This window comes from Leptodactylus fuscus, chromosome 5, assembly GCF_031893055.1.
Source record: "Leptodactylus fuscus isolate aLepFus1 chromosome 5, aLepFus1.hap2, whole genome shotgun sequence".
NCBI classification, from domain to species: Eukaryota; Metazoa; Chordata; class Amphibia; order Anura; family Leptodactylidae; genus Leptodactylus; species Leptodactylus fuscus.
Window position 1 is genome coordinate 64,553,722 of NC_134269.1, and position 18,996 is coordinate 64,572,717.

Sequence of the window (18,996 nt, forward strand, 5' to 3'; positions counted from 1 at the left end):
AGGTGGCTGGGCCCCAAACCTTGCTGCCATAGAGAAGGATCGGGGAGATGACTGCGTCAAATATCTTCAGCCAGACCCTCACCGGTGGTTTAAGGTGGGACAGTTGTCTTCTGATGGCGTAGAAGGTTCTGCAGGCTTTTCCTTTCAGGGTTTCTATTGAAGCTTTGAAGCTTCCTGATTGGCTGAGCTCCAGCCCCAGGTAGGTGTAGCTGTTGGTTTTCTCCAGTGTGGAGCCGTTCAGTGTGAATTGTGGGGTGGTGGAGGCTTTATTGTGGCCCTTCTTCTGAAATACCATGACTTTGGTCTTCTTCTGGTTGATGGGTAGAGCCCATGTGGTGCTGAATTTTTCCAGCACTGACAGACTTTCTTGGAGGTCTTTCTCGGTGGGGGCCAGGAGTAGGAGGTCGTCGGCGTATAGCAGGAACTTCACCTCCCGGTCGTTCAGGGTGAGGCCTGGGGTTGGTGAGGCCTCCAGGGCTGTAGCCAGTTCATTGATGTAGATGTTGAAGAGCGTTGGGCTCAGGCTACAGCCTTGTCTGACCCCTCAGGCCTGTTGGAAGTATGCTGTCCTTTCCCATTCACCTTCACACTGCACTGGTTTCCAGTGTAGGAGCTCTTGATGACGTCGTACGTTCTTCCTCCTATTCCACTCTAGGAGTTTTAGGAGTAGGCCTGCGTGCCATACTGAGTCGAATGCCTTCTTAAAGTCCACGAAGCAGGCGAATATCTTGCCTCTTCTGGTGTTGTGGACGTGGGTCTTGATGAGGCTGTGCAGGGTGTAGATATGGTCTGTGGTGCGGTGGTTTGGCATGAACCCTGCTTGGCTCTTGCTGAGGACCCCGTGTTGTGTGCGGAAGGTGAGGATTCTGTTATTGATGATGCTGTTGAACAGTTTCCCCAGCGTGCTGCTGACGCAGATCCCTCTGTAGTTGTTGGGGTCATATTGGTCCCCATTCTTGTAGATGGGGGTTATGAGCCCTTTGTTCCAGTCTTCGGGGAAGTGTCCAGCATTGAGCACGAGGATGAATAGCTTTGCCAGTGCCGCGTGTATTGCTGGAGGGCTGTATTTGATCATCTCTGGTAGGATGCCGTCAGGGCCACGGGCCTTTTTGCCTTTCAGCAGAGCAATTCTTTCCTGTATATCTTTTATGGTGATTGGCGAGTCCAGAGGGTTCTGGAAGTCTTTGATGACTTTCTCCATGTCCCTCAGTTTGGTGATTATCTGTTGCTGTTCTGGGGTTAGGTCTATCTATCTATCTATCTATCTATCTATCTATCTATCTATCTCGTATCTATTTATCTATATCTATCTATCTACTTATCTATCTATCTATATATATCTCTCTATCTATCAGGGCCATTTAAGGTGAGTATTCTCTGGACTTTACTTCCGTTGTGTTCACACTGTAGACCGAGTCTGGTCCGGGAGAGGTATGTTATTGCTCTGTGTTCACACTGCAGACCCATACTTGGGTCCAGGAGAGGTATTAGTGCAGGGTCCTACCTTAATGAGGTCGCCTTGTCGGGGCAGGTGGGCTTCCTACTGTTTGATCAAATATGTACAACGAAGAACCTCAAATTTCTTTATATATTTAGTTTATAGTATTTTTTTATAGCTGTAATGCAGTTTTTTCTTTGTTCTTTATAGCCTTTGTGCTATATTTTTTGTATCTATCTATCTATCTATCTATCTATCTATCATCTATCTATCTATCTATCTATCTATCTATCTATCTATTATCTATCTATCTATCTATCTATCTATTATCTATCTATCTATTATCTATCTATCTATCTATCTATCTATCTATCAATCTATCTATCTATCTATCTATCTATCTATAAATCTATCTTTCTATAGATAAATACAGTCCTATGAAAAAGTTTGGGCACCCCTATTAATCTTAATCATTTTTAGTTCTAAATATTTTGGTGTTTGCAACAGCCATTTCAGTTTGATATATCTAATAACTGATGGACACAGTAATATTTCAGGATTGAAATGAGGTTTATTGTACTAACAGAAAATGCGCAATATGCATTAAACCAAAATTTGACCGGTGCAAAAGTATGGGCACCTCAACAGAAAAGTGACATTAATATTTAGTAGATCTTCCTTTTGCAAAGATAACAGCCTCTAGTCGCTTCCTGTAGCTTTTAATCAGTTCCTGGATCCTGGATGAAGGTATTTTGGACCATTTCTTTCTACAAAACAATTCAAGTTCAGTTAAGTTTGATGGTCGCCGAACATGGACAGCCCGCTCTCAAATGATCTGAAAACAAAGATTGTTCAACATAGTTGTTCAGGGGAAGGATACAAAACTTTGTCTCAGAGATTTAACCTGTCAGTTTCCACTGTGAGGAACATAGTAAGGAAATGGAAGACCACAGGGACAGTTCTTGTTAAGCCCAGAAGTGGCAGGCCAAGAAAAATATCAGAAAGGCAGAGAAGAAGAATGGTGAGAACAGTCAAGGACAATCCACAGACCACCTCCAAAGAGCTGCAGCATCATCTTGCTGCAGATGGTGTCACTGTGTATCGGTCAACAATACAGCGCACTTTGCACAAGGAGAAGCTGTATGGGAGAGTGATGAGAAAGAAGCCGTTTCTGCACGTATGCCACAAATAGAGTTGCCTGAGGTATGCAAAAGCACATTTGGAGAAGCCAACTTCATTTTGGAAACAAAGATTGAGTTGTTTGGTTATAAAAAAAAGGCGTTATGCATGGCGTCCAAAAAGAAACAGCATTCCAAGAAAAACACATGCTACCCACTGTAAAATTTGGTGGAGGTTCCATCATGCTTTGGGGCTGTGTGGCCAATGCCGGCATCGGGAATCTTGTTAAAGTTGAGGGTCGCATGGATTCCACTCAGTATCAGCAGATTCTTGAGAATAATGTTCAAGGATCAGTGACGAAGTTGAAGTTACGCCGGGGATGGATATTTCAGCAAGACAATGATCCAAAACACCGCTCCAAATCCTCAGGCATTCATGCAGAGGAACAATTACAATGTTCTGGAATGGCCATCCCAGTCCCCAGACCTGAATATCATTGAACATCTGTGGGATGATTTGAAGCGAGCTGTCCATGCTCGGCGACCATCTAACTTAACTGAACTTGAATTGTTTGTCCAAAATACCTTTATTCAGGATCCAGGAACTGATTAAAAGCTACAGGAAGCGACTAGAGGCTGTTATCTTTGCAAAAGGAGGATGTACTAAATATTAATGTCACTTTTCTGTTGAGGTGCCCATACTTTTGCACCGGTCAAATTTTGGTTTAATGCATATTGCACATTTTCTGTTAGTACAATAAACCTCATTTCAATCCTGAAATATTACTGTGTCCATCAGTTATTAGATATATCAAACTGAAATGGCTGTTATAAATACCAAAATATTTAGAACTAAAAATGATTAAGATTAATAGGGGTGCCCAAACTTTTTCATAGGACTGTAAATATATAGATTTTTTTATTTTGCGACTTGTCACTTAAATTATATATTAAAATGGGTTCCTTATTGTATTTCAGATGTTTTCATTTGGTTATATACTGTATGTAGTCCCAGATAAACAGGGCGGATAAGGAAAGGATTTGTCTCAATGGAGGATTTTTTTTTTTATTTGTATTTTTTTTTTATTTTTCATATGTATGTAGTTTTTTAAAGGGGCTCTATCATTGGAAAAAGTCATTTTTAACTAATCACATCCTTGCATAGCCTTTAGAAAGGTTATTCCACACCTACCTTTTGTATGTAAATTGCCTCAGTAGATTTTGAATAAGTCCCTTTTTTATTAATATGCCAATTAGGTTCTCTGTATATACAACACAGGCTGCTGCTGCGGACTCCTCCTCCCTGCTCTCACACACAGCATAGAGAGGAGTGCTGGCTGACAACTTCCTGTGCACCGAGAACCTAATTAGCATATGAATAAAAACGGACTTATTCAAACACTACTGAGGCAATTTACATACAAAAGGTAGGTGTGGAATAGCCTCTCTAAAGGCTATGCAAGGATGTGATTAGTTAAAAATAACTTTTCGAAATGATAGAGCCCCTTAACATGTTGTGTCCCATGAGATCATAACACCACCTTTGGGATATTCATACTTCACTGTTTCTTTAAATCTCCCTTTTGTACTGTAATTGAGACATCCATACGAGCCTCATCTATCTATAGGTGAAAACAGCCTCCATGGTCACTGGTAGAGCCGATCAGGTTCTGCTAAGACCTAGCAGCTCTGATACATCAGGTGGCAACTCATGATCACTTGACCACCAGTTCCAATAAAGCATAGCCTATTTCAGTGATGGCGAACCTATGGCACGCGTGCCAGAGAGGGCACGCAGAGCCCTCCATGCTGGCACGCGTGCGGTCGCCCGGATCGCTCACCAACAGGGAATCCGGTACAGGATTCCCCGTTGATGAGCGATCACTGCCTTCAGTTGTATGTGCAAATGCACATACAGCTGAAAGCTGTCAGGGTAGGCCGCGGATCGCGCGACCGCGGCCTACACTGGCTGCAGAGTTTGACCTCTGCCCCGACGCGGGCGCGATGACGTCATCAGCGCCGCCAGTGACAAGAAGGTGGATGCCGGCGGCTCTTCAGGGGTGAGTATGAGAGTGGCTCACTGTGTATATGATGTTGGGGGGAGCGCTTATAATACTTGGTGGGGTGTATGATACTGGGGGGGAGTGTATAATACTGGGGGGCTTATAATACTGGGTGGGGTGTATAATACTGGGGGGAGTGTATAATACTGGGGGGGCTTATAATACTGGGTGGGGTGTATAATACTGGGGGGAGTGTATAATACTGGGGGGAGTGTATAATACTGAGGGGGCTTATAATACTGGGGGGAGTGTATAATACTGGGGGGGGCTTATAATACTGGGGTGGCTTATAATACTGGGGGGTGTACTAAAGAGCATATAATACTGGGGGGGGGGGCCTATTTATAAGCACACAATACTGTGTGTGGATGCCACTGTGGAGCATATAATCCTGTGGGGGGGGACACCTACTGCGGAGCATATAACACTGGGGGGCTACTGTGGTACTGTGGAGAATATAATCCTGTGGGGGGGACACCTACTGCGGAGCATATAACACTGGGGGGCTACTGTGGAGAATATAATATTGTGTGGTGGGCCCACTGCAGAGCATATAATACTGTCTGGGGTCCCCTCACTATTTATATCACACAGTATCTGTTTTATAGCAGACGTGATATTAGTACAGGATGTAAGAATATTACACGGTAACTATAAAACAGATCCTGTGCGATGTAAATAGTGAAAATTAATTGTTCAAAGTACCAAATGCCGAGACCTTTACATTTCAGTACAACGTTGTTTGTATTATTGAAAGCTCTGTAAAGCCCCACATGACTGTAATTTTTGGTCAGTAACTGTCCGCAATTGTGGATCCGCATAGTATTAAGTCTATATTGTCGTGTTGGCACTCCGCGAAAATTTTGTGGGTTTTGGGTTGCAGTTTGGGCACTCGGTCTCTAAAAGGTTCGCCATCACTGGCCTATTTAGTGCATAGCCTCATTCAGCGCCATGTAGTGTGTAGTGTAGGCTAAGGCCCCACGTGGGGTCCCGCTGCAGGAAAAATTGTGGCGGCAATGCAATTCTTCCCACAGCGCTTTAATCAGAAAGTTTGCAGAGATCCACTGTAGACTTTCTGTTACAATTATACCTATAGGGAAACCGCCAGCATTTCCGTATGTATAGTTGACATGCTGTGATTTCCAAAACTGTGCCGGTTTTGGAAATTGCCACGTGTCTACGGTGAAGTTTTTACCGCAAAGTGGGCATTGGATTTGCTAGAATTCCATCCACTTTGCTCTGACTGTAAAACGTCATGATTTTTTCCCCAGCGTTACCACCGTGGGGATACAGCGGCATTTACGCCAAGTGGGGCCCTGGCCTAAAGGAAAATACAGAAGTGCAGTACACCGGCATCCCATGACGGCATTCTGCTCTGGATTAGGCCCAAATGAATGGGCCTAATCAGGAGGGAGCAATCCGCAGCAAGAAGGGTCATCTTGCTTCTTTTTTCCGCTACTAGCTAGCAGAAAAAAGAAGCGAGCGGCTCCCATTGAAGTCAATGGGAGCTGGTTTTGGCAGCAGATTTTGAGGCGGATTCCGCGTTAAAATCTGCTGCCAAAAAACTCTGTGTGAACAGACCCTTTCTGTCCAGAGGTGGTATGTGGTATTGTAGGTTCAACCCAATAGACTTCACTAGAGCTAGGCTTGTAATACCAGATACAACCCACAGACACGTGTGGCACTGTTTCTAGAAGAAAGCAGCCACCTCTTTAGTTATTTGACTAGAGCTAAGAACTTAAACCATTATATAGGTCAGAAGTTATAATTCCCAAATAGTTTGATGTTTTCTGTATATTTCAATATTTCACTTGTGTGTGTTTTGTGTCATTTTTTACTTAGACTTATATGAATTCAAGGAGAAGATAAGGAAACCAGGGGTCAATCAAAGTAAGGTGGATGTTCTTGAAGAGGAATTAAGAAAAGGTTACCGTCAGGAAACGTTAACCCTTAATGCAGTGATGGAAAATATGACACGCCTTTATCTGACAAGGTGATGATAATAACACATTGTAAGTGAGAGGGATCCAGCACTATCATTGTTAGGGCAGGTTCACACAGGCTGGGAGACTCGGTCAGTGTCTTGTCCAGATATACTGACCCAAACACAGCCTATCTGAAACATGTTCCAGTTGGTAAATCAGGCCAAGACTGAGTTTACCCACCTGAACTCAAAATATGAAATGGGTCTTAGGGGGCATTCATACGGAGGAAGTTGTCGCTGATTCTGCCGCGATAAGTTGCACGGAAATAAAGCCTCCCATTGACTTCAAACGGAATCCATTACAGTCAATGGGAGGCTTTATTTCTGCGCCGATTCTGACACGAGTTATCATGCCAGAATCAGCGCCAACTTCCTCCGTGTGAATGCCCCCTTAAAGAGGACCTTTCACCGCCTCCACCTACTCCAACTCTCTACATCCTTCAATAGGTGCCGCACCACTGACTCCGACACAACTGAAATTTTTTTTCTCTAATCCCCACCTTTCCTGAGCAATCAGTGAATCCTAAGACATACCTCCCATGCATCTGTCTTGCGGAGGCACAGTCCCTACTTTTAAATCAAGTCCTTCTGCCCCTCTTTTGCTTCTTAAAATGTCATTGTGTTATTTTGGAACTAGATATGCATTAATAAACCGGTGCCTTCTTATGTAGCAGGAGGGAGTTTTAGGCCACCCTTCCAGACACTTGGGATAACTGTTAGCTTATACAACGCTGGTTTTGCATTAAAGGTTCCAGGATCTGGAGAGGGAACTGAAAAGCACAAAAATGGAGTTGGAAGTAGCAGAGAAGGAGCAAATGGAAGCCCAGAGAGTCCAGTCACAGCTGCTGCAGCACAACTGGGAACTTCTAAGAAAGCTACAGAGACTACGCCAGACGTTGGAGAGACACCAAGAAAGAAAAGCCCCAAGACTCCAAGCTCATCCGGAGCTAACCCACTGGAAACTGGTGAACCTGAAACATGGCCGGCATCTGGATTCATGATAGTGTCAATGTATGCTCAGATGGGAGGAATTCTTATGCTGTAATGGAATGTATTCTCTGAAAATAATGCGATTTTTTTTTTTATTTAAAAAAATACATTTTTAAATAAATAATCTAATATGTATACACTGCCCATCATAGCAATGTTATTTTCAGCCTTTTTCATTTTCCTACTTTCTAACTACATTAGGGTCAGTTCACATGAATTTTTTTGCAGGCGGATTTTGACGCGGAATCCACCTCAAAATCCGCCTGCAAAAAGGCCTTCCATTCATTTCAATGGGAGGCCCTCACTTTTTTTTTCCCGCAATCGATTTTTTTTTCAGCTAGCGGGAAAAAGAAGCAATATGCCCTATGTTGCCGCGGATTCCGCAGCTGACTTAGTCGCAGAGAATTCATACGGTGGAAAAGGTTTCCACCGTGTGAACATACCCTTAGACTTACCTTTCCTTGAAATCTAGGTATAAAGGACCTAGTACAAGCATGTGCAATGCATACGGATATAATGTATAGAACTTCATATGCCCACTGCATTAAATGAGAATGGGAGATGAGATGCAATACAGCAGCCTGGCCTCTATACAGTATACAGCTCTGTATACTGTGCAGGTCTCTGCTAGACAGTGTGTGTGCCTGGTATCGAACCATCACGATGCAAGGCCAAGGCCCCATGTTACGGAAACACAATGTTTCTCCTGCTGCAGAAAAAAAAGCTGCGTTTTACATCACCAGAAAAATGGATGAGTTTCTGGTTAATCCCAACCAAACACTGTAGAACAAAAATGCTGCAGAAAAGCTGTATTTTGAAAAACGCCACATTTTGGAAAAAGCAGCATGTCAATTTTATCTGCGGAAACGCTTGTGTGTTTTCTATAGATTTAGGACGGGGCCCAACGGGGCGTAAACTCCACGATTTGCCCGTGGCAGAAACACCATTGGAAAAATCGTGCCATTTTACAGTCAGGACAAAGTGAATGGGATTTTAGTGAATGCAATGACCACCTTGCGGCAAAAACCGCGGTGCAAACACGCCACGATTTCCAAAAAGAGCGCGGTTTTGGAAATTGCAACATGACAATTATACCTACGGAAATGCCTGCGGTTTCCACATAGGTATAATTGTAACAGAAAGTCTGCAGAGGAAAACTGTGTGAATTTTCTGTCTAGAGCGTTGAGGGAAGAACAGCGACGCGTTGCCGCTGTGGTTTTTCCCATAGCGCTTTTTTTGCGGTGGCCCGCTACATGGGGCCTTAGCCTTAAAATTATTGTTTGGAAACCTGAACTTATACCCTGTAGAATATAGTAACAATAGTAAGCCACACTTCAAGAAAAGAGCGACTGACACCCTGCGCTCATACTTACATATTTAGTACGGCGGGAAAAAAGACAAATGTCCATGAAGTTCAACCAGGGGATGAGAAAGTGGATGACATTCTATACAGTTAGCTCCACAACAAAGAAATATAAACGTAAGGATAAAATGGTTTCAACTACATCACCTTACTAATATAATTTTAGGGGGAAAAAAAAACAAAAAACGACCGCGGCAGGACTCGAACCTGCAATCTTCTGATCCGAAGTCAGACGCCTTATCCATTAGGCCACGCGGCCCTTCTCTACGCTGTTGTCTTGCGACTAAGTTATGACTGATCCTAGTACCACTAGATGTCACCATAACTCCTCCCAATATGTAGATCACACAGGATGTCTTCATCGCTACGGGTTATGGGAGAAGTATAGACGTCATTAACGCGATGTTTTCAAACCTTGTGTGTTTGTGTTCTGCCGGTCATGTGGAGCCTTTTCGGCTGGCTATGTTTAACTTTAGTCCCCGGCTTCGCAGGCCTCAGCGGAAAGTGAGGTAAATACAGAGTGCGGGTGCGGGTCTAATGTCTCCTTACCAGCACGTGGGTTGGTCCGTATCGGGCACAGTGGGGATTGAGGTCACTTGTACATTAGTATACGCCCTGTTTACCAGCAATGGCACACATGCGCTACTGCAGAGGAATTGTTACACGTGCTTCGCTGTATCATTTGCTCCCAGTTTACACTCAGCGTCATTTATAGAATAGCTTGGCGGTATTGTCTGGGTTTCTGAAAGTTTACAAAAGCAGCAGCAATTCCCCAACATAGGTAATAACAGCACGTCCCGACTGCGGAGTACTGTCACAGTCTAGAGACCCGGGATGACGTAATCATGTGATGCTACGTCACCATGGACGAAACGTCACTTTTGATATGGTCAAAACTCCGACGGGAGATACCATTAGTGTGGGAGGGGGGGATTTCACATATTAAAGGGATCCTATCATTCAATCACTTTTTTTTTTCTCCCTAACATGTCAGAACAGTATTCTTCTCCTACCGTTCGTTGTCTTCTCTCCGCCGCCGTTTGCCTAAAATCTTGGTTTTTGTCGGTATGTAAATGAGATATTATGCAGCACTGGGGGCGGGCCCCAGCGCTCAAACAGCACTGGGGGCGTCCCCAATGCTGCGAGAGAAATCCCCAGCGCCGCATCCATCTTCTTCAGCAACGTCCTCTTCACCTGTTTTCTTCCGGCGCAGGCTTCAGACTTCTAGGCCTAGGGCAAAGCCGACTGCACATGCTCGCCGGCCACGAGAAAATGGACGCTTACAATACTATGTAAGCGGCCATTTTTCTTGTGGCCGTGAGCATGCACAGTCAGCTTTGACCTAGGACTGATGCCTAGAAGTTAGAAGCTGCCACTGGAAGAAGATGTGGTGAAAACCTCGCTCTAGAAGAAGATGGAGGTGGCGCTGGAGAGTTCTCTGGCAGCATTGGGGACCCCCCCAGTGCTGCAAGAGAACTCATTTGCATACCGACAAAAAGTAGGATTTTAGGCGAACAGCAACGTGGAGAAGACAATGAAAGGTAGGAGAAGAATATTCCGAATTGTTAGGGAGAAAAAAAAGTGATTGAATGATAGGATCCCTTTAAATATATTCTAGAGTTGCTGTATTAGTATTCCCATTCCAAGCTGTCAGGATGCTTTTAGGGTATGTCCACGCTGAGTTTTTTTTTGCAAGCTGAAAAAATCTACTTCAGAAATTAGGAAACGTTTTTGTTTTTTTTAAATGACACACTGTATGGACTTGGAAACGTCTCTTTAAAAAAAACGCTAGCAGTTTATGCAAAAACAGTGACAAAAAAACCGTGTCATGATTTTTCCGCCTCCCATTGCCTTCAATGGTTTTTTCCAGGCGAAATCCACCTGAAGATAGGTTATGTCACTTTCTTTTTCCCCGCTAGCTGAAAAAAAATGCTAGAGGAAAAAAATGCGAGTGACTCCCATTGAAATGAACGGGAGGCGTTTTTTTCAGGAGGATTTTGAGGCGGATTCCGTGTCAAAATCTGCCTGCAAAAAATCTCCGTGTGAACAGACCCTTAATTGTCCCAGAATGGACAACCCCTTATAAGGCCGGGGCCCGATGGGTTGGAAACGCCGCAATTTGTCCTCAGTGGCAACGCCATAGGAAAAATCGTGGTGTTTTACAGTACAGGCAAAGTGGATGATATTCTAGCGAATCCCACGCCCACTTTGTGTTAAAAACCGCTGTGTGCACACGCCGCGATTTCCAAAAACTATGCGTTTTTGGAAATCGCAGTATGTCAGTTATATCTATGGAAATGCTGGCTGTTTCCCCATTAGGTATAATTGTAACAGAAAGTCAGCGGACTGACAACTTTCTGTTTAAAGCGCTGTGGGAAGAACTGTAATGTGTTGCCGTCGTGGTTTTTCCCGCAGAACTTTATTGCTGCGGACCGTCCCGTGGGGCCTTATTGCCTAACGGTTTCTGTAGCTTTTACTTCATTGTAGCCTTCGTGGTACCTGAAGCTGTAAGGGGGAGATGACTATTACATATAACGCCTTGGAGACTGTGGTGAGACTTCAGCCGCTATCATGGCGTATTGTGGGGACATTGTCAGCGGATGGTCCTCGTAGGTGTCATGGTGGCTCCTCATATAGCATGTCGCACATTACCTATCACTTTTATACTAGTACAAGGATTATGGCACGTAATCCACGTCATAATCCACCCCCTCACAATGGTGGTCTATGTAGACTGCCAGGGTACTTTTTTCCGTGCTGCCGCTCACAGAAAAAAGAATCGGGCTGCCCTTTCTTTAGGCGGCAGCAACCTCCATAGGCGGCTCATTCATTTGAGCCTGCTCTGAAGTGGGAAGCTGCGACAGTCGTGGCAGGCGGGTTTTGACACGAGAGTGACGCAGCTTCCTGCTTCACTCTCGGTGCCAAAATCCGCCCTACCGCCCCCCTGTGTGAACTAAGCCTCTGAAATGCAGAGTATTACCCCAATTAAAGGGGCTGTGTTGGGGAAAACCTTAGCAGTGAATTTTCTGCACTTGGAAAGCCTATTTACTGATATATATTCTGGTCTCCAGTCACCCTCGTTCTTACATTTGCAGAAGTTTTGCTCCTCTGCTGATGTTGTGACTGTGGTCACATGACCAGCTTTGCTTACTCTATATACAAGCAGCAGGAGTAGAGCAGAGCTGGTGATATCACAGAACTGAGTGCTGGCAGAAGAGACTGAGCACAGAGAGCACTCTGCTGCACTTTGTAAACAAAGAAGGGGGCGGGGGGGGCATACATATATTTTAGTAATTAAGCTTATCCAATGCAAAGAATGATAACTCCTTTAAATGACAATGTAAATCTGCTGCATACACACAGAAAATCTGCAAGGGTCCGCCTCAGATTTCTGCTATTAAAATACATCCAGATTTTTCAGAGCTTGTATATTGATGTCCAATACTTAGGGTAAGTCAGCAAAATGTGGTTGAGAGTGCACAACACATAGAACACCCACTGATCAGCTGTTTGAAGAGTCCCAGGCCCCTCCCTTATACTGGCAACGTCACATTGTACAGCAGCAACCCAGTCTCCTTGAAGAGAATGGGTCTGAGCTCCAATATCAAGCACGGCCCCTGCCAATAAGTATGATGCTGTGCTTGGTATTCGGTGAAGAGTCCATGTTACTCACCAAGTATCGCGGCCTCTTCACCACCTGAGTGTCAGATACCCTCCGATCACTTATTGATGACCTGTTTTATAGGGTTTCTTTCACTGGTGTCAGTGATTTTGAGATAAAGACTTTCCTGGATAGCATTTAATAAGGCTATTCTATTACTACATTCGTTCCGTTGTAATCCTGGTTAATTACTTTATGTAAATGAGCCCACCGCGCACCCTGGGCATTCCCCAGGGCCTGCGAGCACCCCCCACGTCATACTTTTATTCACACTCCTCCATTTCTTGTGCCCCGTCTGCCCTCCTCCTCTCTGGATGTTCTTCCGGCCAGATCGCACTGCGACATTTGAATTCTCGGGTATGCATGCTTCAGCACCATTCAGAGCGGTACTGTGCATGCGTGAGCGTCATTTTGTTGTAGCTACCTATAGAACTCGTAGCATACTGCTCAATATGCTGTTCTATAGCGAGCTACATCAAAATGGCACTCGGACGCGCGGAACTGTACATGCCCAAGAATTCAAATGCAGCAGCGCGATCTGGCCGGAAGAACATCAAGGTAGGAGGAGGGCAGATGGGGCACGAGCGATGGAGGGGCATGAATAAAGGTATGATGTGGGGGGGGGGGAATGCCCAGGGTGCTCGGTGGGCTCATTTACATAAAGTAATTAACCAGGATTACAACAGAACAGCAGAGAGAATCTAAAAAAAAGAAGGTGGTAGTAGAATAGCATTTTTAAAGGCTATCCAGGAATGTCTGTCTCAAAACCACTGACACCAACGACAGAATCCCTTTAAAGTTGTTGTCCATGATCTGAACGTTTTTTCTATTGGTAACCTATCCACAGGATAATTTATCAGTATCAGATTGGTCAGGGTGCTGATGTTGCTAAAAGGGGGCATGCAGCTATTTTCCCTCTGGAATGTCGTGGTACCCCAGATGGAATCGCGGGTCCTGTGTAATAGTATAACATGTTTTTCATATCTCTTTCCTGCAGGACTGTATAACACAAATCTAGACCTAGAGAAGCCTTCAAAACCAGGAAAAATGCAGCAACTACTGATAAGGCGGGCATACTTGTCATGTGCTTGGAAGATCAAATATTTGAAATGTTACAAAAGTACAATGGCTTCACATTTCCCAAAAGAAGATCCCCCTGCCGATACTTCACAGCGACGTATAAACCCCCTCAACATACAGATGCTTTCTAAAGGACTCCATGAGCAAATATTCAAGGATACAGAAGCAAAGTATTCAGATGAAGACATCCAAAAGAGCATAGATCATCTAAAGAATCATGATCTTTGGGGTCAAGAGACCTCTAATCTTCAAGATGTGAATTTAAAGCTCCCCAAGATGTATGGCAATAACATTGAAGAACATTTCCGTATTTTGGCTCAGAAACAAAGTTTTCCTTATTTGGAAGCAGCCAATGACCTCTTGCAGTGTAAACTTCCAATTATGCCAAAAGAATGGGCCTGGCAAACTGGGTGGACCAAGTACACCAGAGATGGTGGGGAGGAACGAGTTGACTTCCCAGATGAGCGAGCTTTAGTGTTTGATGTGGAAGTATGCATGTCTGAGGGGCAGTGCCCAACACTGGCTGTGGCTGTTTCTCCCCAGCATTGGTGAGATGTCTTGAGTACATTATATTGGGACTGTTTGGGAGCACGTAAATGGGCACTGTGGTTTCAGCAAACTTTGCATAAACCAAAAGTGCACGCGAATATTAAAAACTTTGTTATTTATCTGATAGGAGAAAAATGGCACTTTCTCCACTGATCAGGCTCCTTTCCCCCTCCTATACTGTTCACCTGAGATCACTGCTAGTGGTGCCCATACACTTTAGATTGCAGATGGATGAACTCTGTCCCAGACTCTCTATACACAGTCATGTTTGTGTCAGCTGAGTGTGAATACTATTCTAATAGAGAGAGGGAGGTGAGCAGTTTCCACACACCTCTGGTGGTGGTCTATGTCCCAGGAAAATGATTGAGTATGGTAAGATTCATCATGCCCAGTCCTTCCTTCACATCATATGGGAGGGGGTGATGGAAGGCCCCCTCATACACATAGTTGGATGGTCTTGCTGAAATCGTCAGGTTTGATCTTCATTTCATTTTCAGAGACGTATTATAAGTTCACATATCCCACCCCTATTTATATACAACACCATGACACTGAATTTTGGTTTCGGTTATTAACATATCAGCAATTCTGATTGGATAGTTTATAGTGAGTGACATATCCTTTAGTCAATGACATGATGGCATGGATGATAAATAATGGATGACATCAGGTTCACATCGATTCATTGACCCAACTTTACTTTTCGATTAATTGCCCAACCCTAGCAGAGACACTCACAGAAGGAAGTACAGATAGTCCTCGACTTACGACGTTGATCCGTTCTTACATGGCATCGTAAACCGAATTTCGACGTAAGTCGGAAACATGTACCATGCGATGCCGCGTAGGAACGAATCAACGTGATTTAGTATGCAGCGGCTCGGAACCAAGGAAGACTGTACCATATACAGTACAGTACAGTCTTCCTTGGTTCCGAGCTGCTGCACACTAAATCACGTACTGTGATACTGTGACGTACTCTCCCAGCTAGCAAAGATGAGCCTGCGGCAAATCTACGCTGGTTCTGCAGCAGGCTCGTCCTTGCTAGTCGGAAGAGAGCTGGCAGCTTGCTGTTACGAGTGAGCTTACTTTTTCTCATAGGAATGAATAGACCAGCGTTGATTGGCCAGTGTACAGCATTCTGCCGGAGGCTCGTCTGAGGAGGCGGAGTCTAAGATCGGACCACAGCAGTCTCCATTGTGGTCCGATTTTAGACTCCGTCTCCTCACAGATGAGCCTCCGGCAGAACCAGCGTTGATTGGCCGAATGCTGTATACTCGCCAGTCAACGCTGGCCAATGCATTCCTATGAGAAAAGTCAGCTCCCGTATAAATGCAAGCTGCCAGCTCTCCGACTAGCAAGGACCTACTCGTTCATCTCTAGTCGTAACCACGAAACGTCGTAACCCGAGGACTACCTGTATTTTGTACCTCTCCATCACATCTACACTGTTCAGTGTTATATAATGTCCTCTATACTGCTGTAGGAGCTCCACTCCTCTGTGTGTTATCTATAGGAGACATTCCACTATCTCGGAAAACTGAGAATTAGAGAGAGAACCTGTAAGGGTATGTTCACACTGAGTTTTTTGGAGCGGATTTTGATGTGCAATCAAAACCACGGCTCCAAAAATGGCTCCCATTGACTTCAATGGGAGCCACTTGCTTCTTTTTTCTGCTAGCTAGTAGCGGAAAAAAGAAGCGAGCTGCCCTATCTTGCTGTGGATTCCTGCGAAAACTGATGAAAAATGCAGAATACCAGTCCTATAAAGACAAAAATAGTGTTACTTCTTAAGTACACCCGTAACCGCTTGTTCTGAAAAGTCACCTGAAACGAAAATACATTTTAAATAATCCTTCATTTACAGGTATTCATGGTGTAGCAGACGTCTAATAGAAGAGCGGTATACCTGGTCTAACCAGATGTCTCTGTCCGATTTTATTCCACTGGAGACATCTGTAAAGTCCAATGCACTGAGCAAACCCAGCTGGACGGAGAGACTAGTAGTGGGACACAACGTCAGCTTTGATCGAGCGCATATTAAAGAACAGTATCTCATCAAAGTAAGTGTAGTTTTCTAATAATGCCATTTATGTCTAGGAGGAGCAACAGAGGAATTGTACAATAAAGAGTTAGAACAAATTGTTTTATGGGGAATACTATCCTTCACTAAAACAGAGGAGCCCATAGTTCCTCTTTGACTAGAATTGCACAGTAGAGGAAATTGGGCACCAGCAGGCTCGTTGTTGTGTTTGGTTCTTTATGAGGGTTTTCTTTGGATTCTGTGTATTGTGCCTCAGTATGTGCTACAGCTTCAGTCATCGAGGACTAGAAACAGGGTTACTGGGGTGTTCATCAGCCAATGAGGCACGTAGTTCATTCCCAGCCGTAAACTAGTATCTATGCACATTACTAAATTGTGGCATACAACAAAAATAGTAGATTTTGGTTAAGAATTCTCAGGCATTAATGTGCGTTTTTGTGTTTTTCCTTTTTTATGTAACTTCTCACCGTAGAAAAATACTGAAATATGACCAAAATGTTTGAAAACCACAAACCAGGTCCTTATTCTGAGGGTCACAATGTGAGCATACTATAGCCACAAATCCCCTCCTGACACAGAATAGCAGCATCATAGAGATCTATCTTATTGTAAGTTCGGGTTATTAGATCTGAGTAAGGCCTAAGGTGATGTAGGGGAATGATTTACATGGTGACCTAAACTCTGCCATGTTTCATTGTGCCAACATGAATCTCCACTTCACATGGACATGTCATATTTTTTTTTGTCCAAAGTTCTGTGCTGCTTAATCTTACAGTATACAGAGCTCCAAACCCCCCCGCATAGACTTACATTTAAACATAACATGCAGACGCTAACGGGTCAGGAGCTATGGCTGCACCATTACTATCAGAGTCCAAGATACAGTAACTCAGATCCACGCAGATTAACCTCTTAGGGAGAGTTCACACTACCATTACTGAAGTCAGTTGCTGTCTTCTGTCATAGGATGTCAGCAACGGACTTTAGCTGTCACATACTGATTCTGTGTCCTTTCCCATTGACACAAAGGTAAACATGACGCAAGATAAAATCCTGCATGCATCCTATGACGGAAGAACGTAACAGACTTTAGTAACGGTAGTGTGAGTTCCCCATTACATGCCACAGTCAATACTGATCATGGAATCTGGGTGTCTTGTGGGAAGATTCCTCTCTTACCATGACTGAGAGGTGACAACAGGTTTCTAATGTCAGCTTGAGACCTAACAATGTCCTCCAGTGTACAGAAGTCCCAATTGAAGGCAAGGCTTAAAGAGGTTTTCTGGCCATTTAGATATTCATGAACTATTTTAGAAAAGGTCATCAGTATCCGAACAGATGGCTTCTATAACCATGCACCTCTACCAGTTAAGTGATAGCAGCAGCAGCAATGTTGTACCGATACAGAGCACAAAGCTGTAAGCAGACAGCTCTGTACACTGTTTAGTGGCTGCAGTGATCATGAGCATTACACCGTCCTCCACTGATCTGATATTAATGACTTATACCAAAGACACGTCATTAATATTTAAAGCACAGAAAACTCCTTTAACAGGGCAACCCGGTGGCTCAGTGGTTACCTCTGCAGCCTTGCAGTGCTGGAGTCCTATGTTTGAATCTCGCCAGGAACAACATCTCCAAGGAGTCTGTATGTTCTCTCCGTGTTTGTGTGGATTTCCTCCCATTCTACAAAGACATACTGATAGGGAAAAAAATGGGGCTAACAATCGACAGAAAAAAAAAAGAAAAAGAAAACTCCTTTAACATGCTAATTATAAGACGCACAGTTTTGTGCCAACTTTTAGGGACTGAAAACTGACTGTTCAGAGCATCGGGGACAGGTGAGTATGTATGGTGTGTTTTGTTTTGTTTTTTAACCTCCCCCAGACTAATTTAAAAAAAAAAAAATGCTGGACAACCTCTTTAAGGCTAAGGTTTTTTGTTGTTGCAGATTTTGTTGTGGTTTTTTGAGCCAAAGTCAGTAGTGGATTGTGCAGAAGGTAGAAGTATAAGTATTTCATATATATTTCCCATTCCTTTTGTAGCCATTCTTGGTTTTGGCTCAAGAAAACAGCAAAAAGAAATTGCAACAAAAAAAGCTGCATTTCTGTAACGTGGGGCCTTAGCCTAAGTGGGTGTTCACATTTGCTCCCTATGTTAGTCTGCCGGGTTTCCGTCCTAAGCCCCGGAGAAACTTCATAGGGGATGGCTTCCTGGCAGTCCGTTTTACAAACCACCGATGTCCGTATGCCGTGTCTTCACGGGAAACTTTTTTTTTTGGGGGGGCCAGACACAAAGTCCTGCATGTCCGACTTTGTGTCCCACCAAAAATAAATGCTTTCCCCATGGAGAGGCTGCATACAGACACTGGCAGTTTTAAAACTGACTCCCCAGAAGCTGTTCCCTATGCAGTTTCTCTGGAAAGTAGGATGGAAACCTGGCGGAATGACAGAGGGCACACAGGGAAACAAATGTGAACGCCCCTAACTAGTTAAGGGTAGATTCACACTACCATTATGCAATGTCCGTTGATAAGAGAGCAACGGACATTAAATGACAGAGGTAGATGCAGCCCCCTCCATCTGCATGTACCCCAGTGTTAAACACATGATGGAGGCTTTCTTTTCTTATGATTTTTATTTTTCTGACTAGTAAATGTTTTGTATGTAGATCTTTTAGAAGACGATATCTCTGTTCTGTATTATC

General features: G+C 44.0%; 1 protein-coding gene and 1 non-coding gene across 3 annotated transcripts in view; one reads left to right on the plus strand and one right to left on the minus strand.

Moving 5' to 3' along the window:
• Positions 1–9,142: 9,142 nt before the first annotated feature.
• On the minus strand, positions 9,143–9,215 carry TRNAR-UCG (transfer RNA arginine (anticodon UCG)). The gene has a single exon. It is a non-coding gene; the product is annotated as a tRNA-Arg (tRNA).
• A 101-nt stretch (positions 9,216–9,316) lies between these two features.
• Positions 9,317–18,996, plus strand: part of POLG (DNA polymerase gamma, catalytic subunit) — a 38,330-nt gene continuing 28,650 nt past the window's right edge. For both annotated transcript variants that reach the window (XM_075273258.1, XM_075273259.1), the window contains exons 1-3: positions 9,317–9,465; positions 13,615–14,245; positions 16,114–16,309. In XM_075273258.1, the coding sequence (XP_075129359.1) occupies positions 13,665–14,245; positions 16,114–16,309 (777 nt within the window). In that variant the 5' untranslated portion in view covers positions 9,317–9,465; positions 13,615–13,664. The remainder of the gene's footprint in view (positions 9,466–13,614; positions 14,246–16,113; positions 16,310–18,996) is intronic.